Raw genomic sequence first — 26120 nt, forward strand, 5'->3', positions numbered from 1 at the left:
AAAGGTAGGATCCTCTGAACAGCCTTAAAGAAGGGAACCCTGGAACATCACGCTATGTTCCCATTTGCAATATTTGTGATGTTTTACTTTCCCAAAAGCAATAATAGCTCCTATTTACTGAGCTGCATTTGGGCTTAACATGTTACAAATATCATCTTGCTTAACAGTCATAACACTGACTGAAGTAGGCAATATTAGCCTACTTTTACAAATTAAATTGATGCAACTAAAATCACATGACTTGTAAGAAGTGGCATTACGTAAATGTCATATTGCTCTCCATCTTACTTTAATTTTGTGATTTCATTGATCAAGGCTACCTCTAGCTCCTCTCAGTTTATTTGTGCAGTAAAAGCAACAGCTCAGATTGATTGACCTTCCTGACAAGCACCCAATCTTTTCCAGCTTGGTTGAATTTTGTTAATCAGTCTTGGAGCCTAGAATGATAAAGAAGCATGATTCTCCATTTATGTCTGTATCTCTATGATCTGCATTCTCATTTTATGTTGTTATTCAATTATGAGGTCTTTGAGGTCTTGTTTTGTTGAATCTATTAATTTGTTAAGGTTCCTTGATGCAAAATATGGGAGAAAATTTACCTCCTTTTGGGATAGGCTTTCTCTCCACTGGATTCTTTATATCTTTTCATGCTATTAGTACCTTCTCTGCCTTTTCTTTCCCCTTTGCCTCTGCTATTCCCCCACCTTCCTCTTTAACCCTTGGCCCTTGTTGCCTTTTCTTTTTTCTCTCCTTGCTCTTCATTTCTTTCTGTCTAGTTCGTCATTACAGTGAGTGCAGCACTGGTCAGACCTTCTGTTTGCTCTCAAGTAATGTAGGTGGATTATTCCTGAGATCTGTTTGCTTCCCCTCATCCAGGTAGCCCTTGAATTTGTTCTCTCAGTACAGTGCCTTGGAAGGTGGTGGACCTGGCTACACTCAAGTGGGCTTGATTTCTTTTTCTCTGAGTACCAGCTTAACCACTGCCAACTTCTCTCTTGTTAGAAGCATATTCCCCCACCTTCCTCTTTAACCTTTGGCATACTACTGAGAGTCCTCGGGAATTTCTTAATCTATCTTCCTTCTTTTATTATGACCTCAGAGGTCTGAGTGTAGAGTAGTGTGACTGGTACATCAGAATTTTCTCTTTCTTTCCTTAGTGCTTTCTTTTCTACGTTTTGACATATTGTTCTTTTTTCCTCTTTTGATTGTTGCTAGTGATTTTTGTTCATTTTTTTTTTCGTTTTGTTTTGTTTTGTTTGCTACTTATTTTTGTGCTAAAATATACCCGGCACAAACTTAAACATTTTAACTATGTTTAAGCGTATAGTTCAGTGGCCTCAAGGGCATTCACGTTGCTGTGCAACCACCAGCATTCCTCTCCCTTCCAGAACTTTCCCATCTTCCCAAACTAAAATTCTGTACCCACTACACAATAACTTCCCATTCTTCCTCCTCTCACCCCAGCCTCTCAGAACCACTTTTGTCCCTATGGATTTGACTATTCTAGGTACCTCATGTAAATGGAATCATCCACTTTTTTTGTCCTTTTGTGACTGGCTTATTTCACTCAGCGTGTCTTCAAGACATATTCATGTTGTCACAGGTATCAATGCTTCATTCCTTTTTGTGGTTGAATAACATTCCATCTTATGGATCTGGCACATTTTGTTTATTAGGACATTTGGGTTGAAGGGTGATGTTTAAAATTTTTAGCTCTTATGAATAATGGTTTTATGAACAATTTATGTTCAAATTTTTGTGTAGAAATATGCTTGGGTTCCCTTGGATACATACATAGGAGTCTAACTGCTGGGTCATATGGTGACCCTATGTTTAACATTTTGAGGAACTGCCAAACAGTGGCATACCATTTTACATTTCCACCAGCAACACATGAACACTATTGCTCCACAGCCTCGCCAACACTTGTTATTGTCTGTCTTTTTGTTTTCGTTACCTGAGTGGGTAAGAAATTGTATCTCACTGTGGTTTTTACTTGCATTTTACTAAGGACTAATGATGTTAAGCAGCTTTCCAATATGTTTAGTGGCCACTGGCACATATTCTTTGGAGAAATGTCTGCTCAAATCTTATGCCCATTTTAAAATTGGGTTGTCTTTTTATTGTTGAGTTATAAGACTATTTTATATATTTTTACTATTAGTCTCTTATCAGATATAAGATTTAGGTGTATATTCTTTCATCGTGGGCTGTCTTTTTGACCTGCTGCATGGGGCTTTTTGATGCACAAACATTTTTAATTTTGATGAAGTCCAATTTATTTTTCCTTTTGTTGTTCATACTTTTGTATTCTATCTAAGGAACCATTCATTGCCTAATCCAAGGTCATGAAGATTTACTTTTATGTTTTCTTCAAAGAGGGTGATAGTTTTCATACATACTTTTTTGGTCCATTTTGTTAGGTGTTCATAGGACAATGAAAGCTATTACTCATATAAGGAAATAAAGCTGAAATTCAGGAACTTAATAGGCAAGGAGATATAACTTCAGAAATATGGTCTCTCCAAACAGTGCTTAAGTAACACTTTTGTAGATTATTGGGTAAATTTGGAATTTGGGCCAAATTTGGACATCTCTCATTAGTTCTAACCAGAATCTGGAAAACATTGATTGTTTTCAAGACAAGAGTGAGGCTGGGTTTTTGCTGCTGCTGCTGCTGCTACTATTTTTAATACGTCAGCATTCTTGACTACTTAGCTTCAAACTAGTTTCTTCTGATCTCTGATATGACTTTAAACAAGCCTTCTGAAGTTTTCTGATATGGTTTCAAAAAGCAAGTTTTCCTTGACCTCAGTATTGTGTCCTTGACACTCACCAGCAGAATTCAGTGTTATCATCTTGGTCCTTCCTTGGTCCTTCCTTGCTCAAGGATAAGAAGGAACACCAAACTCTTACTCCATTTCCCCAGATCTTCCCCACTGTGTTTATGTATTCTCTATTCTGTCAACAAAACCTTTATTCAATTTCTGTTAATATCAGGTTAATCTTTGTGGTGTATTTTCTGGGATACTTGTTGAGATGGTAGTTGTGCAGTAGCATTTCAGAATCTAATGATCAGCCATCATATGATTACAAGATAAACAAAAATGACTCTGAGTAATATTAGGAGGGGTTGGAGAGTAGAATGAGGTATGAAACATTTGCAGTATTCTAGAAAGCTCCCTCATGCTATTTTCCCATCAGTATTCTTCTAAGGGTAGCCATTCTTCTGACTTCTAATACCATAGATTAGTTTTACCTGGCTTTGAACTTCACAGGAATATAATTATGCAGTATGTGTGTATATATATATATATGTACACACACATATATACACATATTATTTTGTGTATATATACATATATGTATATATTGTATGTATATATATGTTATTTTGTGTCTGACTTTTTTTTTGGTCAACATTATTATAACTGTGAGATTCCTCCATACTGATGCATATGTTACCAATTTGTTCTTTTTCACTGTGGTGTAGCTTGCATTGTCTGAATATTATATTTATCTATTCCACTCCTAGTAGGTATTTAAATTGTTTCTATTTGGGGTTTATGCTAGAGAAGCCATGGACATTTTTGTATCAGTCTTTGGCTGGACAGAGCTATACCACTTCTGTTTGGTATATATCTGGGAGTAGAACTGCTGCATCATAAAGTGTATGTTTTTTTAGTTTTTGTGGAAAAAAAACATTAAGTACTGTCAACACTTCCCCAAAGTGGCTGCATCAAGCATCTGTCCTACCAGCAATATGAAGGAATCCCAGTTGCTGCCCCTTCCCACCAGCACTCCGTATTGTTAGACCTTTGAATAGTAAGTCATTCTAATGGGCACATAATTGTACCCTTTGAAGATTTCGTTTGCATGAGCAATGGTGTTGAGCATATTTTCATACATTCATTGGTCGATCTGTATCTTTTTCTTTTTTGGTAAATTATCTCAAGTCTCTTTTTAATCAAGTTTTTAATGGAATGATTTTTTTTAATTGATTTCTTTGGTGTTGAGCATATTTTCATACATTCATTGGTCGATCTGTATCTTTTTTTTTTTTGGTAAATTATCTCAAGTCTCTTTTTAATCAAGTTTTTAATGGAATGATTTTTTTTTAATTGATTTCTATGAGTTTCTAAGGTATTATGGACGCACGTCCTCTTTTAGGAACAAAACTTGCAAACATCTCTTCCCAACCAACAGCCGGTCTTTTCATGGTGTTGTGAGGGCCAAAATTGTTAATTTTTTAAAAGTTCATTCTGTCAGTCTTTGCCGGTATGGATAGGGCTTCTTTCATATCGTACTTGAGAAGGCTATCTTTTGGCTATCCCAAAGTTATGAAGGTATTTTCCTGTTTTCTTCTAGAAGCTTGTCTTTATGTTTGTTATATAGATCAGTGTGAAATTTCTATTTCTGTGTGTGGTATGAAGTGAGGGTTCTTTTCTTCCCTAATAGCTGTCAAATATTTTACTGTGATCTTAAGTTGAGTATTCAAGTTCATGAGTAGGGTTTTTTTTTTTTGAAAACTCTTTAATATATCCATCAAAGTCATACTACCTTACAGTTTTTGTAAAAACCATAACTGTCATTGTCATGTACAGCCACCCCATCAGATCATCTAAAGTGCTGCCCTCTACCGACATACCATCCCATGCTACGCCAGTAATAATCTGACTGATTGTGATGTCCTTGCTTGCTGTGGGTTACCAGTGTCCCAGTAGCTTCCAGGCACAGAGGTCATCTGTGCATTCCTTCAATATGTGAGCAACTCAGTCCCAGAATCCAGCCTTGATATTCTATCTTCCAGGGATACTTTGAGTAGAGATCTGTGTCACTTAAAGTCCTGGCAGGAAACGTAATTTCACACAAGTGTCTCACCTGGAGATCCTTTATAAGGAAACTAGAGCAGTGGAAAAAGTTAAAGGAACCAAGAATGGTCTTGAAATAACCAGAGATTAGCAATGGGAGAAAACCATCAGCGTCCCTTTGATTTAAGGGATAAAGCAAATAAATAAGTGATAGATAGATAGAAGGTAGTAGATAGGTAATAGTTTCACCTAGGCCCAATCAAAGCTAGACAGCAGGCACCATCCTGCAAGAGATTCAGTGTAGGAGGCTCAAAGCTGGGGTCAGAACTGCATCACTAAAGGGCGCCTGGGTGGCTCAGTGGGTTAAGCCGCTGCCTTTGGCTCAGGTCATGAACTCAGGGTCCTGGGATTGAGTCCCGCATTGGGCTCTCTGCTCAGCAGGGAGCCTGCTTCCTCCTCTCTCTCTCTCTCTGGCTGCCTCTCTGCCTACTTGTGATCTCTGTCTGTCAAATAAATAAATAAAATCTTAAAAAAAAAAAAAAGAACTGCATCACTAAAGTAGGGCGAAGGGTAGGAGGAACTACGTAGACTTTTCTCTCCTTCCCTTGTCCTTACCTCCTGCTAGTGCCTTTCATTGGCCAAATCCAATCAGAACCCATCTGGAAACACAGCACAAATAATGCAATTCATAGGGGTCAGCCTTCCAGTGTCCCAGACAGAGAGAAGAAAGTCTGGGGATGGATCTGGAGGAACAGGCAAATAGAGAATAAATAGCACATATTGTGGAACAAAAATCAAACTAGACTAAGCAAGATTACTTTGGAAACAGTGAAAATAACACCAAAGAAAATGGAACTAAATTGTCCATATAAGAGATAAACTATTACATATAGATACAATCAAAAAACACGTCCACATATAGAAAAATAAATAAGTGGGAAGAATCTAAAATGATAAATATAGGTGCTAAAGATTGAGAGACTGCAAGTTGGAGACATTTCCAGCGATGCAGTGATGGTGGCTGTTTAGCTATGGTTCCCAGCACATTCCCTCTGATATGAATGGCTGGATGGGTGAATGCATACTGAAAATAGGAAAAAAATAAAAGAAAATAAAATTGACAATAATGTTATTTTTTAAACTGAAAGCAAAGCTGTGTCTGAATTATTTGGAATAGAAAGTGTAAATCAATTTTAAAGGTGCAAAAAAAAAAAAGCTAGTCTTGGATTTTGCTGCTACAACAATGAATAATAGCACATATTCTTCTCAGAACCTTCAGAGAAAAATAATATTACCTAAGAATTTGGAGCCAACCCAACCATTTATTCATGAGCAGAGCCAACAGAAGAATGTTGTAAAACTTGTATTTAACCAAATCTGAGATCCATTGGTTGTAAGATGACTTTGTTCTATTAACACAAGTAAAAACTTTGAATTACATTTTTTAAAAGATTTTTAAAGTCTATTTATTTGACAGATTAGAGATCACAAGTAGGCAGAGAAGCAGGCAGAGAGAGAGAGGAGGAAGCAGGCTCCCCACCGAGCAGAGAGCCCAATGCGGGGCTTGATCCCAGGACCCGGGGACCATGACCAGAGCCGAAGGCAGAGGCCTTAACCCACTGAGCCACCCAGCCGCCCCTTGAATTACATTTTAACAGTGTTTTAACTGTGATGCTGAGTGATGCATGGATTACTCCGACATTATTTCCCTTGCCTACAGTTGCATTGCTTGGTGTATGATAAGGCGATCTTTTGAGTGTATTTCACTAGCAAAAGATAATGCAGTTTCATCTGTTTGTGAGTTTCTTCCTTTCTTAGGTCCTAGAAAGCACTTGGTTGTGGTTGTACAAGGAAATGTGAAATAGCAGTAATTCTTCCAGTGTCGTTTGCTTTACTGATAAATACAAGCTCTGCTTTGTTTTCCTCTCTTACTGCACCCACAGTAACTTTGTTTCAATGCCAAATATAATGTAATATTTTTGAAGGCATGTTAAACATTAGTAAAATTTAACATTTATTATACTAGTGTTTCAGGAAACTCCAAGTGATGGACAGAGCAGGCACAAACTCCACTCCCCTGAGGCAAATTGACCACTGTATCGTGGGTGCCACCTGGTGGACCATGATTGTAAGACACTGCAATTATAAAAGTGATCTCAAGACGTTGAAGTGTATTGTAGGTTTATAGGTGAGCTAGGACATATTGAACCACAGCAACTGTAATGGTTCATTTTATGAGTCGACGAGGCCAACGGGTGCCCAGGGGAAGCATTATTTCTGAATGTGTCTGCGTCCGAAGGAGATCAGCATTTGAATGAGTGGGCTCAGTAAAGCACACTGCCCTCCCAGCATGGGTGGACACCATCCAATCCTTTGAGGGCCTGAGCAGAACGAAAGGGTGAAGGAAAGTGGAACTCACCCCATTTGCTTCCTGCCTGCTTGTGAGCTGGGACATCAGTCTTCTGTCCTTGGACTGGGACTTAAACCAGTCCTCTTTCCAGTTCTCGGTTCTCACCTCTTTGTCCACTGGAGTTCCGCCAGCCAGTCCCCTGGTCCTCGGGCTGACAGACAACAGATCACAGGACTTCTCAGTCTCCATGCTTGCATGAGCTAATTCCTCATAATAAACCTCCTCCCGTGTCACACCAGCTTGTGCAGGGTGACAGGTGGGAGTGACAAGAAGAGGTTGGATTCTCTCTTTGTCTTGAGGGGGAATCAGTAGGATTTGTGGATGTAGGGCATAAAAAAAGGAGAGGATTTAAGAATGACACCAAGGTTTTGGACTGAGCACCAGGAAAAATGGCAGTTGCTGTGATGGAGACGAAGAGGACTTGGGCGGAGGAGTTTGCTTGGGGATTGGAAACTCAGTCTGGAAGGAGTTCAGCGTGAGATGCCTGGCGGCCACGGAAGGAACTGTCAGTGGGAGGCTAGATATGCAAATCTGGAGTTCTGGGCAGAGAACAAGACAGGAGGTTTAAGAGAATTATTCACATTAAAATGGGTTTGAAATCCTAAAACTGGGTGAGATCTCTAGAGATCGTGAGAAAGGAGATCTAAAAATTGAATCCTAGGGTGCTCCAGCGTTCAGGGGTCAGGGACAGAAGAATGGACCAGGAGAGTCTGGCCAGATTGGGGTGTGGGTGTGGAAAATAGCCTCTGCATCTCAAGACCTGAGCGTTCTCTTGGGCTCCAGCCAGGGGAGGCAGCTGGCTCTCTGGACCCATGTCTGGTTGGATGCGTACTTGTTGTATGTATTTACTACCAGATTACTGCTAGTGCTGCTTAACGTGTTGCCCTAAAGCATGAAAGAAACATAGGACACCAAATTTCGTTCAACATATTTATCCTAGGATAGCGGATGACCCAGCAGTCTCTGCAGATCATTCACCCTGCTTCTCTGAGGATTGTCACGGTCTCCTAGCTATGGAAGTGTCCGGGTTCCGGACCAAGAGGAGGAACCGCCACCAGGGGGGCGCTCACCTCTCCTCTAGACCTCTACCTCATCCCCTCCATCCTTCACCTACTTTAGCAATCAGGGTTAAGGAATGAGCTGGAGCCTGGAAAGGACTTCTGGGGGACTTAACAAAGACTGACATGAGTTTTACTAATTCTGGAGTCTCGAAGCCCTACTACTCCCACCCTTTAAGTGAAGTGTTTTCTTTCCCCCCGCCCAAGATACGGTATTGAAAGTTCTCTAGTTGTACTATATCAAGAAATTTCTGTTTCTTTCCTAACAGGATTAAGAAGATATGGTAAAATTGGATCTGTTTCTGATAAGATTTTCACATTATACTACGACCACATGGGCTTTATACATAAACTGACTCCAGACCACTTTGAAGCTGATATGTCACTTAGAACCTCTGGGAATCCTAAAAGTATTTTTGGACAGGTTAGTGATAAAATGCATTGAGACTGTTTGCCTTGTTTTAAGAATTGATGTCCCACTGTGCGCACAGAATTATGGGAAAACGAGAAGGTGTTTTGCTTGAGACAAACTCTCTCTTCTTTTTTTTCCCAACCCCCCCCTACCCCCAGCAACCCTCAGTTTGTTTTGTGAGATTAAGAGTCACTTATGGTTTGTTGAGACAAACTCTTATTAATGCATTTTGCTCCATCTGACTATAGGGAAACCTCCAAAACCTTCTTCCCAGTCCCATACTGGGTTCTAGAGCTTTAACTCCACCCAGAATGTCTCCCTACAAATATCTTCACAGCAACACCACCAGATAGTCTAAGCTATTACTTAGACCTGTGTCTTCCAACCCAGGTTCGCAGTACGTTTGGCTTTTCTACCTCCCAAAGCTGACCAAGAAACAGGAGTTATCTTTTCCCCACTGACTTACCTCTCCTCTTGTGTATTCACCCTGCACCTTCATTTTTTCCTTTTCTAATTCTCTTATAGAAAGGAGATACTATCTTCTTCGTAAGTGATGCTACACAGAGGTTTTTCGAATAATTTTAATGCATAATGTACCACTTGAGAAGGTTCTGCCTGAGAACGCATCACTTGGGCATCCAGTTGTGAAAATGGACTTTCTTCACTATATCAGCAAAGAATCCGATTTTTTTTTAAAACTTGGCCTTAATGAAACCATCCCTTTGTCTGAAAGGAAATAGAAAATAATGGCTGACTTGAGTTTTCATAGATATTCCTAATGACTAGGCCAATTATTTTCATAGATATTCCAATTACCAGGCCAAATTACCAGAGTTGAAAAGATCATGTTTTCACTCTCCTTGTCTGAGATGGGAGGAGAGTGACGGGGGAACTTCCCCGGGATGGTACAGGGCTGCCACGTGACCATTCAGGGCTGCCACGTGACCACTCAGGGATGCCACGTGACCTCCTCATGACCTCCCCATGACTGTAAAGTGCTGCCATGGGACTTGCCATATATTTGCTGTTATGTGGGTTCTGCACAGACACAAATCAAAGGACATGAACAGGAGAGTAGGACTTCCGGAAAAAGTAGATATCCCCATTTGTCACTAACTTTACAACTTCTAGAAACGTCTTAGTTCTTTTATGTGAAAGTTTAAATTATTAAAATCAAAAGCCAGTTGGGGTTTTCAGCGGCAAGAAGAGTTCACCTCCCAACCCTCAAAGCAAGCAACAGACATCCTCTCTGGATAAAAATAACCACGAGCCTTTATTTGGTTCTATGTGCCAGGCAGTGTTGTACATTCTTGCATTTTTATAACAACTCTTTATCTTCATTTTACTGATGAAGAAAACGAGGCACAGCAAGGCTAAGTAATTCAGCCCAAATTGCACACGCCACTGGGTAGTTCCTAGATCAGGCATCTCCCCGGACAGCAGGGTCCAGGGCTTGTGCTTTTGTCGTGTGTGGCCTTTCACTGGCCTTGTACACACTTTCTGTGGGATGTTCTTATCACTCACATGCTAGAATGGCATTGGGAATTCTAAAGCACTTTTGGCCTTTTCGAGAGGCTCTTTAAAGAGCCTTAAGACATCCATTCAGTCTCACGCCAGTTTCTTGCCTGTTTCCTACTCTCTTCTTCCCAAGATCCAGGGGACAGGGCATGACAGAAAATGGGTCTTAGAGGCACCATTGAATGCCTGTGCCCCCAGCCAGTCTTCACTATCTACCACCTAATCCTCATGTCATGTCCACAAGGTCAACCCCAGCATCACCTTCGGGGTGGTCTTTTCAACACACCCTTCTCTGATCCTGATCCTGTCCAGCTTTGTGAACTTTAGGGACCACCCCAAGGCAAGGAAAATTGGCAGCCGCTTTCAAGTGAGGAGACATATGCCATGGCCCCTTCCTTAAAAAAAATACTCCAGTGGGGCGTCTGGGTGGCTCAGTCATTAAGCATCTGCCTTCAGCTTGGGTCATGATCCCAGGGTCCTGGGATCGAGCCCCACATCAGGCTCCCTGCTTGGCAGGAAACCTGCTTCTCCCTCTCCCACTCTCCCTACTTGTGTTCCCTCTCTGTCAAATAAATAAAATCCTTTAAAAAACAAAAGTACTCCAGGGGCACCTGGGTGGCTCAGTGGGTTAAGCCTCTGCCTTCAGCTCAGGTCATGATCTCAGGGTCCTGGGATCGAGCCCCACATCGGGCTCTCTGCTCCGCAGGGGGCCTGCTTCTCCCTTCTCTCTGCCTGCCTCTCTGTCTACTTATGATCTCTCTCTGTCAAATAAATAAATAAAAATTAAAAAAAATAAAAAAATAAAAAACAAAAGTACTCCATTAAGAACTGAGCTCCAGGGGTACCTGGGTGGCTCAGTGGGTTGAGCCTCTGCCTTTGGCTCGGGTCATGATCTCAGGGTCCAGAGAGCGTCAGGCTCTCTGCTCAGCGGGGAACCTGCTTCCCCTCTCTCTGCCTCTGCCTACTTGTGATCTCTGTCCATCAAATAAATAAAATCTTTTTTTTAAAAAAAGGAACTGAGCTCTAAAATCTGTAACTCCAGGCCCCTTCTACACAATGGAAAACACACCTCCACCCACCCTTGCACTCCGGCCTTCTACCAAAGGCACAGGAACCCTAAACTGAACCTTACTCCCCAGAATTTCTTTGCCTCCCTAATGGAAAAATGCATTATCCCTTGTGCACACACGGATCTACAAACAGAACATGTTGAAATATGACTCCTACTGGTAAGCCAAACAGTACTGTTGTGACACCCACTGGAAACCAATCTGATATTTGCATTTTTCCCTAATTAAAATATAAAATAGTATAAAATGCAATGTCTTTTGTTCTTTTCCTTCTCCAGGCTCCTGATATGGGCTTCGAAACTGCCCTAGCACCTCAGTACATCGCCGTAAAAGAAGTTATCTTTTATGCGTACGTGCCTGCAAATGAACCTGAGGGAACCGTATACACCAAGAAATTCAACAACATGCACTTGGGAAAAGTGATACACTCCAGGTAGGTACTGATTTGCCTCCCGTTTATTTAGACTGCACACTGGTTACTCAACTCCAAATTTTGAGGCAACTTCTTTGAGTGGTTTCCTTGATGAAATAGTGTACATCTTTTTCTGATACTTCAGAAGGCCAACTACACTTGAGACGCCAAGGTGCCTTGAGTGAGGCCCCAGGCTTAGAAACACGGGGCTGGTTATGTCGGCACTATCGGGAAAAGTGCTCTGTCATCTTGAGTATCAAACATGTTCTCGGCTTCACTGGACACTGTTTGCCCACAGGGGTCACACACATGGCCATTCTCACATGTCTTGGAGACAGACACATCTAACAGTGTGAAGGCCATCTTGCATGAATTACCGCATGGCTGGGTATGAGATATTCCTAGCAGTGCTTACTTCTAAGGTATCAGCAAGAGCCACCAGCCCTGAAAGCTACCTTTAAGTCTGAAAACTCTCTTCGAAGAATATGATGAATTTTATGACTCCCGAAATATCTAATAGGCAGAAAAGGAACAATTTCAGATGACCAGAAACTCAACCCTGTTCCTTTTTTTTTTTTTTTTAAAGTGGGGAGAGGGGCAGAGGGGGCATCTTAAGCAGACTGCCAGCTAAGTGTAAAGTCAGACACAGGGCTTGATCTCACACCCTGATGTCGTGAACCTGAGCCAAAATCAAGAGTTGGACGCTCAACTGACTGAGTCACCAGGTGCCCCTGAACTCACCCTATGGTGAGTGGGTCCTGTTCCACCAGGGAGAAATCTGTCTCTATTATATTTGTATTGGGCCATCAGTATGCACCTTGTCCCACAGCCAGCAACTCCACGTATCACGGGGCGGCTCACACAGAAGTAGAGGTGAAGACTAAATTCACATACAATAGAAAAAGTGCTGGGCGTACATTTTTTGTTGTTATCGTCATTGTTTCTTTTGTTTCTAACAAGGATAATAGAACTTTCTATGTTGAGGAAAAGCACCTGTGATCTCTAAAACTATATTTTGTTTTCAATGGCTTTTGTATGGGTGACATCCCAAGCCACTTAGTTTCTGTAGGTATGTGCTTGTAGAAAACATAGAATCAGGGCACCTGGGTGGCTCTGTCAGTTAAGCAGCTGCCTTTGGCTCGGGTTGTGATCCCAGAACCCTGGGATTGAGCCCTGTGTCGAGCAAGGAGTCTGCTTCTCCCTCTACCTGCTGCTCTGCCTGTTTGTGCTCTCTTTCTCTGTCAAATAAATAAATAAAATCTTTTAAAAAAGAAAACATAGAATCACTTTTTAAAAGATTAGCATGATAATCTCAATGTTAATATTAATTTTTTTACATCCTACTTATTCTAAAAAGCATATGATCATTCTCTTAAGCATCCAGGGAATGATCCCAATCTTTTAATACCGGTTGAGTCCTGATTTAGGACCGAGGATGTGATCTATTCTGGAGAATGTTCCATGTGCACTAGAGAAGAATGTGTATTCTGTTGCTTTGGGATGAAATGTTCTGAATATATCCGTGATGTCCATCTGGTCCAGCGTGTCATTTAAGGCCTTTATTTCCTTGCTGATCTTTTGCTTGGATGATCTGTCCATTTCAGTGAGGGGAGTGTTAAAGTCCCCTACTATTATTGTATTATTGTTGATGTGTTTCTTTGATTTTGTTATTAATTGGTTTATATAGTTGGCTGCTCCCACTTTGGGGGCATAGATATTTAAAATTGTTAGAGCTTCTTGTTGGACAGACCCTTTGAGTATGATATAGTGTCCTTCCTCATCTCTTATTACAGTCTTTGGCTTAAAATCTAATTGATCTGATATAAGGATTGCCACTCCTGCTTTCTTCTGATGTCCATTAGCATGGTAAATTCTTTTCCACCCCCTCACTTTAAATCTGGAGGTGTCTTCGGGCTTAAAATGAGTTTCTTGGAGGCAACATATAGATGGGTTTTGTTTTTTTATCCGTTCTGATATCCTGTGTCTTTTGATTGGGACATTTAGCCCATTAACATTCAGGGTAACTATTGAGAGATATGAATTTAGTGCCATTGTATTGCCTGTAAGGTGACTGTTACTGTATATGGCCTCTGTTCCTTACTGATCTACCACTTGTAGGCTCTCTCTTTGCTTAGAGGACCCCTTTCAATATTTCCTGTAGAGCTGGTTTGGTGTTTGCAAATTCCTTCAGTTTTTGTTTGTCCTGGAAGCTTTTAATCTCTCCTTTTATTTTCAATGATAGCCTAGCTGGATATAGTATTCTTGGCTACATGTTTTTCTCGTTTAGTGCTCTGACAATATCATGCCAGCTCTTTCTGGCCTGCCAGGTCTCTGTGGATAAGTCAGCTGCCAATCTAATATTTTTACCATTGTATGTTACAGACTTCTTTTCCCGGGCTGCTTTCAGGATTTTCTCTTTGTCACTAAGACTTGTAAATTTTACTATTAGGTGACAGGGTGTGGGCCTATTCTTATTGATTTTGAGGGGTGTTCTCTGAACCTCCTGAATTTTGATGCTCGTTCCCTTTGCCATATTGGGGAAATTCTCCCCAATAATTCTCTCCAGTATACCTTCTGCTCCCCTCTCTCTTTCTTCTTCTTCTGGAATCCCAATTATTCTGATGTTGTTTCGTCTTATGGTGTCACTTATCTCTCGAATTCTCCCCTCGTGGTCCAGTAGCTGTTTGTCCCTCTTTTGCTCAGCTTCTTTATTCTCTGTCATTTGGTCTTCTATATCACTAATTCTTTCTTCTGCCTCATTTATCCTAGCAGTGAGAGCCTCCATTTTTTTATTGCACCTCATTAATAGCTTTTTTGATTTCAACTTGGTTAGATTTTAGTTCTTTTATTTCTCCAGAAAGGGCTTTTATATCTCCCGAGAGGGTTTCTCTAATATCTTCCATGCCTTTTTCGAGCCCGGCTAGAACCTTGAGAATTGTCATTCTGAACTCTAGATCTGACATATTTCCAATGTCTGTATTGATTAGGTCCCTAGCCTTCGGTACTGCCTCTTGTTCTTTTTTTTGTGGTGAATTTTTCCGTCTTGTCATTTTGTCCAGATAAGAGTTATGAAGGAGCAAGTAAAATACTAAAAGGGTGGCAACAACCCCAGGAAAATATGCTTTAACCAAATCAGAAGAGATCCCAAATCGTGAGGGGGGAGAAAGGGGATAAAAAGAGGTTCAAAAAGGAAGAAAGAAAAAAAAAAAAGAAAAGAAAGAAAAGAATTTTAAAAAAAGAAAACAAATAAAGAAAAATATAAAAAAGAAAAAATATATATATTAGATAAACTAGTTAAAAAACGTTAAAAAAGAAAAGGGTAAAAGTTAAAAAAAAATTTTACCAGAAGGTGAGGAAAAAAAAAATGAAAAAGAAAAAAAATTAAATTAACTGCAAGACTAAAAAAACTCACAGGGAGAAAGCCATGAGTTCCGTGCTTTGCTTTCTCCTCCTCTGGAATTCTGCTGCTCTCCTTGGTATTGAAACCGTACTCCTTGGTAGGTGAACTTGGTCTTGGCTGGATTTCTTGTTGATCTTCTGGGGGAGGGGCCTGGTGTAGTGATTCTCAAGTGTCTTTGCCCCAGGCGGAATTGCACCGCCCTTACCAGGGGCCAGGCTGAGTAGTCCGCTCAGGTTTGCTTTCAGGAGCTTTTGTTCCCTGAGCGCTTTCCGTAGAGTTCCGGAAGACGGGAATACAAATGGTGGCCTCCTGGTCTCCAGCCCGGAGGAGCCGAGAGCCCGGGGCCCCACTCCTCAGTGCGCCCTCAGAGAACAGCACCCAGTTACTCCCGTCTGCCTAACCTCCGGCCGCGCTCCGAGCTCACCGAGCCTGCGACCGGTTTAAGGTAACCCGGAGCTGTGAGCTTACTGTCGGCTGTTTCTCTGTAGCCGGCTTTCCCGTTCCAATACCCACAAGCTCTGCGACACTCAGACACCCCCGATCCTTCTGTGACCCTGCGGGACCTGAGGCCACGCTGACCCCGCGTGGGCTTCGCCCGGTTTAACCTCTGGAGCAATGTCCCTCAGCGGAACAGACATTTAAAAGTCCTGATTTTGTGCTCCAGCCCCTCCCCCCGGGGTCTATCTTCCCGTCGCTTTGGGTTCACTTCTCCGCCAGTCCTACCTTTCAGAAAGTGGTTGTTTTTCTGTTTCCAGAATTGCTGTTCTTCTCTTCGATCTGCCGATGGATTTGCAGGTGTTTGCAATCTTTAGATAAGCTATCTAGCTTATCTCCTGCTAGCTGAAGTAGTCTCAGCCTGCTACTTCGCCATCTTGACTTCTCCCCCTCTCTTAAGCATCCAAATACAAGTTTCCCTTACTATGTCAAAGTACAGCAGTCCTATGAAACTTTTCACAAGCTGGACAGGAGTAAAGCAAAGAAGCAATTACCCTGAACTTACATGGGAAAATTTCTGAGCATTCCCAGACCCCCCCCCCCCCATACCCTCTATTAGGCTTTTTCTGATACCTTAGGACACATCTTGCTAACAGATGCACAAAATAAGTGGAGATAAAGCCCAGGTGCTCACCCAGGTCAGAGCTCCGCGGCTTGATGCTGAGATGCCCTGTGGAGTTTACAGGGAAGGGGCTGGGCGGGGCCCCTATAACAGATCTGCTCCCTGCCAAACAAAAGCAGGATGCTCTTCTCACTTTTCGTGTTTTCTCGTAAAAGTGAAAATTCTCTTCAGACTTCTTTGAGTTAACAAACACAAGTGTTAACACAGGTCTTTGGTCCAAGTGAAATGGCGTAAGGCGAACTTTTGAAATGTGAGGAACCTGTATTTGAAAATTGGAACAGTACATTCTGTGATCAGACTCAGGAATTTCATTCTACTTGTGCAGAAGCTAGGGAATGAGCATCTCCAAGGCAGGAAAGGGGAGGGAAGAGCCAGGATCAGAGAACTGGAAGGAAGGCAGACTTCAACTGGGCAGGTCAAGGATGGGGAACCCAAAATCCCAAAGTCAGCAATAGGCCAAGGCGGATTCTAGGTAGTCAGAGAGTGGAGCAGGGGGAGCCCTTCATTTATTTCTTCCACAAATAGTTGCCTAAAACTTACTACACTCAAGGGGCTCGCAGTGTCCTGAGAGAGCCATGAAGAGGGCATTCGAGCCCATGCACACCTTGAACTTACATGATGACAGTTGACAGCAGAGAGGCATGGCCCATCTAGAGAGTATTTTCCTGGGGGTTGAGCCCTTGTTTGGAGGACATTGGAAAGTTGCTCAGAGCCAGTGCTGCTTAGGATGGGATCGGAAGAATGAGGATGAAGGGGGCGGCGGGGAGAAGGTTCCAGACAGAGAGAACAGTATGTGGAAGGCCCCCAGGCAAAGGGAGCATGATGGGTGTTTGAGAAACTGAAGGAAAACCAGAATGACTTCAGGGTCATGAAAAAAGGAGAGAAGTTATTGAAGACCGTGGAGCCAGGTCAGGGAGGGCCTTCTGTGTCCCAGCCGGGGCGGGGAGCAAGGGTTGGCTATCATTCCAAGGCTTCTAATTAAGTGAATAACTGGACGGATCGATGTGAAATCTGCTCCCTGAACAAGCTGGAAAGACCACCTTGAATTTTCCTCCTCCTGTCCTTCCGACTCCTCAGTGGACTTAACCTCTGGATAAAGAATCAGGCAAATCCCACAGCTTTTCTCTTTGAGGGCACATGAACATTTCCTTGGCTTAGAAAGTCTAAGTCAGTCTAATAATCACATGGCTCTCTTCTTGTCCAGTGTTTCAAAAGAGGTCAAATTCTTATCCAATTTAAATGTGTTTCCCAGCCCGTATTTGGGCCTGACCCAGACTGGGCCGCCTGGGGCGGAGGTGTATTTGCTCATGCTTACTATTTTCCAGCTTCTATCTTCTTCCCTTCCAGAATTTGGGGGAGAGAAGGCAGGTGAAGTAAAGTGGGCAGAGACCCCGGAGTCCTTTGGAGGTGGCAAGTGTCCCCTTGGTGACAGCTGCCCCTGTCACCCCGGGTGACAGGGTCCCTTCACCCTTTGGGCAGTTCTCCAGGGATCCTTTCCTTTTCTATCCTGTTTCTCCGCCCCCCCCCCCCCATGACGCCAGTCCCTCCAGAGATCAGCATCATCTCGAATTTTCTGTGAACACTGAGACGCTTTTTCTTCTTTAGGGCTTTAACATGTCCCTACGCATCAGAGCACACTGTTGGGTTCTGTCGAGGTGTTATTCTCCTGCGACTCGCCTTTTCTGTGCAGCGACAATGTTTTCCAAATCACTTGGTGCTGACGCGTGTGCTAGTCACTCGCACGAACACACCGCCCTGTCTTTAGCAACTCTCCTGTGTTTCCTTATAATCGTGTTAAACTTTTGCTTTTCATGTTGAAGTGTTCAGTCTGTCTAGAGCGTATGCGTGTCTTGTGGAGTGAGAACTGATTTCTGTCTTTCTTTTTTTTTTTTATGTAAATAACCAACTGTCCTTACAAGTCTCTCCTTTTCCCCTTGATGTGCCCTCCCTGCCCCCCTGCATCCGTCTCTCAGATTTGCGTGTGTGCGTTTCTCCTCTCTTCTGTTTCGTTGGCATATTAGTCTTCCCTTTGACGACTGACTAACCCTCTGTGAGCAGCGCCCCCTCCCTTGGCCTTTGTCCTTGCCTCTAAACGTTAGATTCAGCTTGTCGGGTTCCATTAAGGAGAAAAAAAAAAAAAAAAAAACACAAAACACACTAATCTGTTAATAGAAATGACCTCTTGTAGCCAACTTCTGCCTGATATCTGCAGTTCAATCTTGGGTGGAAATTTCTGGCGGTTCTCCTGAAAGTGGAATAGTTCTACTTTGTTCTTTCAGAATTTTAGGCTCAAAACAGCCTCCTGACCCTCTGTTAATGGGCAGAGAGTTACTATTTTTTCCTTCTGTCATCTTAACATGTCTTTGCCTGTACCCCATGGATGAATGGCTTTGCTTCCCATCACCCAGTAGCTTAAAACTTTTCCTACGTAGGGAAAAGGCCAGGGAGGGAAGCAGGCAGGAAACCAGGATGTCAGAGCCAGCACACCCCCCGCAGGGACCCCTCCCAGCATGGATCACCACTTTTGAGGTCTGTGTGCAAAAATGGTTAATGTCCAGCCTCCAAGGGCTTAAAGTTTTGCTTCCTATGAAAGAAGGTTCAGGAAAGTGGGTGGTGCTTCATGCTGTTTTCTCCCATCCTCCAGGCTGCCTGGACCTCTGGGCTATTGGCTCTGCTCTGGTCTTTCCAGAAGCCTCCAGGGAAGCCCATGGAAAGAACTTGTGCGTGTAGACTCCCCTTCGAAAGGTGCTCCAGCTTTTCCAAACTCACACAGCAGCATACCCTTAGGCTTCACTTTTTTTTTTTTTTTAAACAGTTTTTAGCTATTTCTTGTTTGTGTGAGGGCCAGCACTGTGTTTCTCCGTCCCAAGCTCCTCCACACGGTTCCTGTGTTAATTTCCCTTGGAATGGCTCATTCCCGGGGATCTCCTGTGAGTCGGTTATCTTCGCTGCTGACGCCAGTTCCCGGATGGGCTTACGGAAAGCGATAACTTTCTACCTTATCTGCTTTATTTTGTTTCTTTTTCTTGTTGGCTTCACCTTTCTGCCTCCGAAGTCTGGATAACTGACTTCTCTATAGCAACCATAAATTGTTCGAATCTGCTAACTTTAATTATTGCAGCACTTGTTTTCTGTGTTATTTTGGATTTTCTGAGTAATGGTACTTGTTTTTCTAAGACAATCACTGTATCACTTGCAAATGTTTGTTTTGTTTCTTAACATTTCTTAGCATGGTATACCTTTTCCCTATTACAGTGTCTAAGGTCTTGTTAACTAGAAGGGGACACAGTGGGTGACTTCGTCCATTGGGGCTGCTGTCACAGAAGGCCACAGGTGGAGTGGCTTACAAACAACAGAAGTGTATGTCTTCTGGTTCTGGAGACCAAGTCCACGCTCAGGGGCCAGCAGGGTCAGATTCTGGTGAAGACCTCTTCTGGGTTGTTCCAGGCTGCAGACGGCTGACTTCTTACTGTGTCCTCACATGGTAGAGGGTTCTGGTTCTCTCTGGAGGCTCTTTGGTAAAGGGCACTAATCCCATTTGTGAGGGCTCTACCCTCATGACCTAAGTCACCTCCCAAAAGCCCCCGCTCCCTAATACCATCACTTTGGGCATCAAGTTTTTGACATATGAATAGGGAGAGGACAGGCACTAAGGTTCAGACTATAGCAGCAGGCTTTTTTGTTGTTCCTGATTTTTTTTTTTTTTTTTTTTTGAGAGAGAGAGAATAAGCAGGGAGAAGAGCAGAGGGAGAGGGAGAAGCAGACTCCCCACTGAGCTGGGAGCCCCATGTGGGGCTCCATCCCACAGGACACTGAGATCATGACCTGAGCCAAAGGCAGATGTTTAACCACTGAGTCACCCAGGTGCCCCTATTGTTCCTGACTTTTAAAAGAATATTTAAAGCATTTCACCATTATGTATTATGCCTTTCATCTTTTTTCTTTTACCCTTTTTGCTTATAGAAAAAAATATTGGAACGCCTGGGTGGCTCATTTGGTTAAGCAGCTGCCTTCGGCTCAGGTCATGATCCCAGCGTCCTGGGATCGAGTCCCACATCGGGCTCCTTGCTCAGCCGGGAGCCTGCTACTCCCTCTGCCTCTCCTGCCACTCGGCCTGCCTGTGCTCTCTCTCTCTCTCTGACAAATAAATAAAATCTTTAATATATATATATATATATTTTTTTCTTTTTTTCAGTTTAAGAGGTGTTTTATTTTTGGTGTTAAATGGTTCTGCATCTACTGGGCTTATATATAGAATTTTCTCCTTTAACTCTTAATTTGATGATGTGAATTATATTATGGATTTCACACATCTGATTCCAAGATTTACTAACCTGGATGTCTTGGAATACACCTATATTAGTCACTGTGTATTATCTATGTTCATACATTTCTTGATTCAGTTTGCTAACACTTAGGATTTTTGCATCTGTGTTTACAAACGATTTTTGCCTATAGTTTCTTTCTCATATGTCCTCACTTGATTTTTTGTATAAGATCATACCAGGGTCATAAATAAATATTTCAATTTTATTTTCTGGAACACTTTGTTTAAGATCATAATTTCCTGTTTCTCAAAAGTGTGATTTTTTTCAAAAGATTTTATTTATTTATTTGACAGACAGAGATCACAAGTAGGCAGAAAGGCAGTCAGAGAGAGAGGGGGAAGGAGGGTCCCTGCAGAGCAGAGAGCCCGATGCAGGCCTTGATCCCAGGACCCTGGGATCATGACCTGAGCCGAAGGCAGAGGCTTTAACCCAGTGAGCCACCCAGGCGCCCCAAAAGTGTGATTTTTTTTTTTAATTGGTTGAAATTTTCTTTATGGTGAAAGACTAGGCTATTATGCTCAATTTTTGTAAATATTCCACATGTGTTTATGGAGACTATAGTCTATTGTTCAGTGCAATGTAAGTATTTGTCAGATTAATTTTGTTAATTGTAATGTTCCAATTTTCTGATTCTTTACTGATTATTTTTTCTGCTCAATTTATTAATTATGAGAGAGTTGTGTTAGAATTTCCGTTTCTGTGGCTTTATCAATTTTTAATTGTATGTTTTGAGGCTGTTGTTAGATACATGTAAGTTTAGAATTTTGGGGGGTGGGGGTGCCTGGGAGGCTGACTGGGTTAAGTGACTGCTTCAGCTCAGGTCATGATCCTGGAGTCCCAGGATCGAGTCCTGTATCCAGGGAGGCTGCTTCTCCCTCTGACCTTCCCCAACTCATGCTCTCTCAATTCTCTCAAATAAGTAAATAAATCTCTTTAAAAAAAATTAGGGGCGAGGGGCAGAAGAGGAAGGAGAGAGAGAATCTTAAGCAGGTTCCATGCTCAGCTCTGAGCTGGACCTGAGGCTTGATCTCATGACCTTGGGATCACAACCTGAGCCAAAATCAAGAGTCAGACACTTAAACAGCTGAGCAACCCAGGAGCCCCATAAGTTTAGAATTTTTTTTTAAAGATTTTGTTTATTTATTTGACAGACAGACATCACATGTAGGCAGAGAGGCAGGCAAAGAGAGAGGAGGAAGCAGGCTCCCTGCTGAGCAGAGAGCCCGATGCAGGGCCCGATCCCAGGACCCCGAGATCATGACCTGAGCCAAAGGCAGAGGCCTAACCCACAGAGCCACCCAGGCGCCCCTAGAATTTTTAAGTTTTCCTGATGAGTTGACCATTTTGTTCATATTTGGTATCTATTTTCATCTCTAATGATTTGTATTTATTTGTTTGTTTTTTATCTGACTTCTGTATATCCTTCAAAGTCCAAGAAAAACCAGACAGGAAATCTAAAACCAGAGCTTTTGGTACTCCATTAGGCATTCTTGTAAGGATAACCATTCATTCAGTAATCTTCTTAGATCATGCTGTTGTCAGTCACTTTGGATAAGGGAATTTGACAAGGTTTGGGAGACTGTTGAAGAGAAAGATTGTTCTTGAAACTGGGGCATTCTTAGTTGGGCAAAAAGAGGGCTTTATGAAGGTGTTTCCACAGTTAGAATTGGTGACTTAGGACACAGAGGCGCTGATCAGGGGGCTGCTGAGCCATGAGTCATAATGGAGAAGATTGAAGGAAGAGGAGACAGAAGGTTATCAAGAGGCAAATTCAGTCATTTCCCAGTTTTATTTAGGACATGTGTACTGGCAACTGCAATTGGCAGTTATCCTGAATGCCTGTAGAATAGACTGACCATATCTATCTTCATGACTTTGGTCTGCCATTAGCCAGATGGGCAGCGATGACTGGGCATTTTTGCACAGGGATTGAAGACCCATGTTGCTATAGAGGTAATGAAAGGAAAGCAATTGACTCATTCTTTTTAAAAAAATAGACACAGAGAAATATAAACAGTAAGTATATGGAGAAAGGGTATTATTAGAGCAACTGCATATAAATACTGAAGAGTTAAATAGGTAGCACTTAAGAGTAAGATTCAGAAGAACACTTACTTGTTTGTTTGTTTGTTTTTTAAATAATGTTTCTATATTGGGGCACCTGGGTGGCTCACTTGTTTGAACATCTGACTCTTGATTTTGGTTCAGGTCATGATCTCAGGGTTGAGATTGAACCCTGAGTTGGGCTCTGCCCTCAGTGGGGAGTCTGCTTGAGTTTCTCCCTCTCCCTCGGCCCCTGCCTTCTGCAGACACTCTCTCTTTCCCTCTTTAAAATAAAAATTTGAAAAAATAGGGTGTCTGGGTGACTCAGTTGGTTAAGTGACTGCCTTTGGCTCAGGTCATGATCCCAGAGTCCTGGGATCGAGCCCCACATTGAGCTTCCAGCTCAATGGGGAGTCTGCTTCTCCTTCTGACATTCCCCCTCTCATGCTCTCTCTCTCTCAGATAAATAAATAAATAAAATATTTTAAAGAAAAATTTAAAAAATAATGCTTTTATTTTGTATTCAGTGCTTCCATTGTAGTAAACATACACAACATAAAATGTACTATTTTAGCCATTTTTAAGTGTATAGATCTGTAGCATTAAGCGTATTCACATTATTGTGCAACCATAATGATGATCCAGAACTCTTTCGTCTTCCAGACAGAAGCACAGTAACCATTAAACAAGAACTCCCCATATTCCAGACCTCACAGTGCCTGAAAACCACCATTCTACTTTCCGTTTCTATGAATTTGACTAGACTAGGGACCTCATATAAATGGAATCATATAGTATCTGTTCTTTGGTGACTGGCTTATTAGCATAACGTTCTTAAGTTTCATTCATGATCCGTTCCTTGTCGTACCTTGTGAGGACTTCCTTCCTTTTTAAGGCTGAATCATATTCTATTCTTTGCCATATATACACATATCCATAAAGAAAAATGTACCCCATTTTACTGATCTATTTAACTATCAATGGACACTTGGGTTACTTCCATCTTTTGGCTTTTGTGAATAACACTATTACAAACAGGGATGTACAAATATCTCTTTGAGACCCTGCCTTCAATTCTGTAATGTATATGCCCAGAATTGGAATTGCTGGATTAGATGATAATTTAATGCTTAATATATATTTTTAAGATTTTGTTTATTTGACAGAGGGGGAGACAGCAAGAGAGGGAACACAGGCAGCAGGAGTGGGAGAGGGAAAAGCAGACTCCCCATTGAACAGAGAGCCCGAAATGGGGCTCGATCCCAGAACCGTGGAATCATGACCTGAGCTGAAGATAGTTGCTTAATGACTGAGCTACCCAGGCGCCCCCAGTGTTTAATATTTTGAGGAAACTTCATACCATTTTCCACAGCCGCTACACCATTTTACATTCCAAATACCAAGGCACAAGCATTCCCGTTTCTCCACATCCTGGCCAACACTTGTTACTTTCTGTTTAATTTTTTTGATAATAGCCATCCTGATGGATGTGATGTCGTACTTCATTACAGTTTTGATTTCCATTTTCCTAATTACTAGTGATGGGGGGCATCTTTTCATCTGTTTATTGACCATTTCTGTATCTTCACAGGAAGAATATCTATCCAAGATATCTTTTGCCCATTTTTTAATTGGATTGTTTGTTTTGTTGTTGTTGTTGAGTAACAGTGGGTTTTAGGGCTTTTTTTTTTTTTTTTTTTTTTTGCAGGAGTCTGCAATTTGTATAATCGTATGAGCCTTCTTACAAGCTACACTTGCCTGTATATGATTTCTTTTCTTTTTCTTTTTACCTCACCTGCCTATGTATCTCTCATGAAAGACATATATGGATTTTACATTTTTTTAGCCAGTCTAACAATCTTTGTCTTTTAATTGGAGAGTTTAGTCCAATTACGCTTATTATTTTTTACTAATATATTTGAATTCATTTCTGCCATCTTCTACTCTGCTTTGTATTTGTCCTACTTTTTCATGTTTCTTTTTTGCTCTCTCTTCTTGCTTGCCTTATTTTTTTTTATTTTTAATTCCAGTACAGTTAACATGCAGTGTTGTATTAGTTTCAGGTGTACAATAGAGTGACTCAACAATTCCATACGTTACTCATTGCTTCTCACGATAAGTGCCCTTCCTAATCCCCACCACTTATTTCACTCTTGCCCCCACCCACCTCCCCTCTGGTAACCACCAGTCTTGTTTGCCATATTTTGATATTCTTTTTCTCTCTCATTCCATTTTTTTTTTCTTTTACTAGGTTGAGACTTTTGTATTCTGGTTGGATTTTTATGTTTTGGGTTTTTTTTTTGAGAATTTTTTTTATGTTATACAAGATTTTTACATGTATGTTAAGTTAAAGTCTAGAATTAATGATTTTTTTAAAAAAAGATTTATTTACTTATTTTAGAGTGACAGAGAGCACATGTGGGGAGGGGGGAGGGGAGAGGGAGAGGGGGACAGAGAATCTCAAGTAAACTCCCTGCTGATCAAGGAACATGACATGGGGCTTGACCTCATGAACTTGAGATCATGACCCAGGTTGAAATCAAGAGTCAGAAAAGCTTAACCAACTGAGCCACCAGGTGCCCCTAAAATTAATTGATATTTTAGTCCCTGCATATATAAATATATATATATATATATATATATATATATATATATATTCATATAATCCCAAACCCTAGATGTCTAAACTATCTCCACTCTTTATATTTTCTTAGGATGAGTTTAATTATGATGCCTTTGCCCCTCAAACCTTAGAAGACATGTCAGCTTATAAAGTGGTCCCATTGAAGGTCCTCTTTGCTTATCATGGGGAGAAGAACTTTCTTCTTCTCCATGTAGAATGGCATGGAGATGAGAGGTGGAAGGCACAGCCTGCCAGCACCACCAAACCATTATTACTGCTTTCTTTAAACTTATAAACTCTTTATCTTAGCTACTTTTTTTTTTTTTAAGAATACCACTGTAGTTGTGTTGTGGATTCATTTACATCATTTAAAAGGCATTTTCAGTGGTCTAGGATACATTTTGATGATCTAGTCTAAGGTGCTGATAGTAGAATTGGAGAGGAATTGAGGGATTTGAGAGATACTTGGGAGGGAGACTAACAGGACAGGAAAATTGCCATTACTTTGTTTCATTGCCTGGATCTTGACCTAAAAAAACCATCGATACTTGTCTTCTGCTTGCTCTATCCATCTGCAGGTTGTCCTATCATGGTGATGGAATCTGAGGTTCTCACACTGTGCTTAAGGAGACAAATACCTGAGGTAGACAGGCTATGGGTAAGGGATCAAGCAGTGTGGCAAATGATAGGCTTGTAATTCAAAAGAGAGTTTGAGGAATAAGACTCAGGAACTAAGGTTAGATGCTGGAAAAGAAGGGACTCATAGCATTAGCAAGGAATCCAGATCATGGGGTCAAAAGCCTTATATAATCTCAACAACAGTACCACTTACAATGAGATATTGAATCAAACCTATTCAATACTGATACTGAATCAAACTCCTTCCCACAGTAGGAATTGGCTAAATACCCACCCAGA

The 26120-nt window shown here is 41.7% G+C and overlaps 1 protein-coding gene and 1 long non-coding RNA gene across 6 annotated transcripts in view; one reads left to right on the top strand and one right to left on the bottom strand.

Moving 5' to 3' along the window:
- Positions 1–7370, bottom strand: part of LOC116591616 — a 30637-nt gene extending 23267 nt beyond the window's left edge. Inside the window, exon 1 of the long non-coding RNA XR_004286070.1 lies at positions 7231–7370. This is a non-coding gene — a long non-coding RNA (uncharacterized LOC116591616). The remainder of the gene's footprint in view (positions 1–7230) is intronic.
- The window catches only part of CATSPERB (cation channel sperm associated auxiliary subunit beta), a 118440-nt gene that overhangs the window by 54648 nt on the left and 37672 nt on the right, over positions 1–26120 (top strand). For all 5 annotated transcript variants that reach the window (XR_004286069.1, XM_032344652.1, XM_032344655.1 and 2 more), the window contains 2 exons: positions 8549–8703; positions 11558–11712. Coding sequence is in view for 4 of the 5 variants with exons in the window: in XM_032344652.1 (XP_032200543.1) it covers positions 8549–8703; positions 11558–11712 (310 nt within the window). In the remaining variant the exon portion in view is untranslated. The remainder of the gene's footprint in view (positions 1–8548; positions 8704–11557; positions 11713–26120) is intronic.

This window comes from Mustela erminea, chromosome 5 (genome assembly GCF_009829155.1).
Source record: "Mustela erminea isolate mMusErm1 chromosome 5, mMusErm1.Pri, whole genome shotgun sequence".
NCBI classification, from domain to species: Eukaryota; Metazoa; Chordata; class Mammalia; order Carnivora; family Mustelidae; genus Mustela; species Mustela erminea.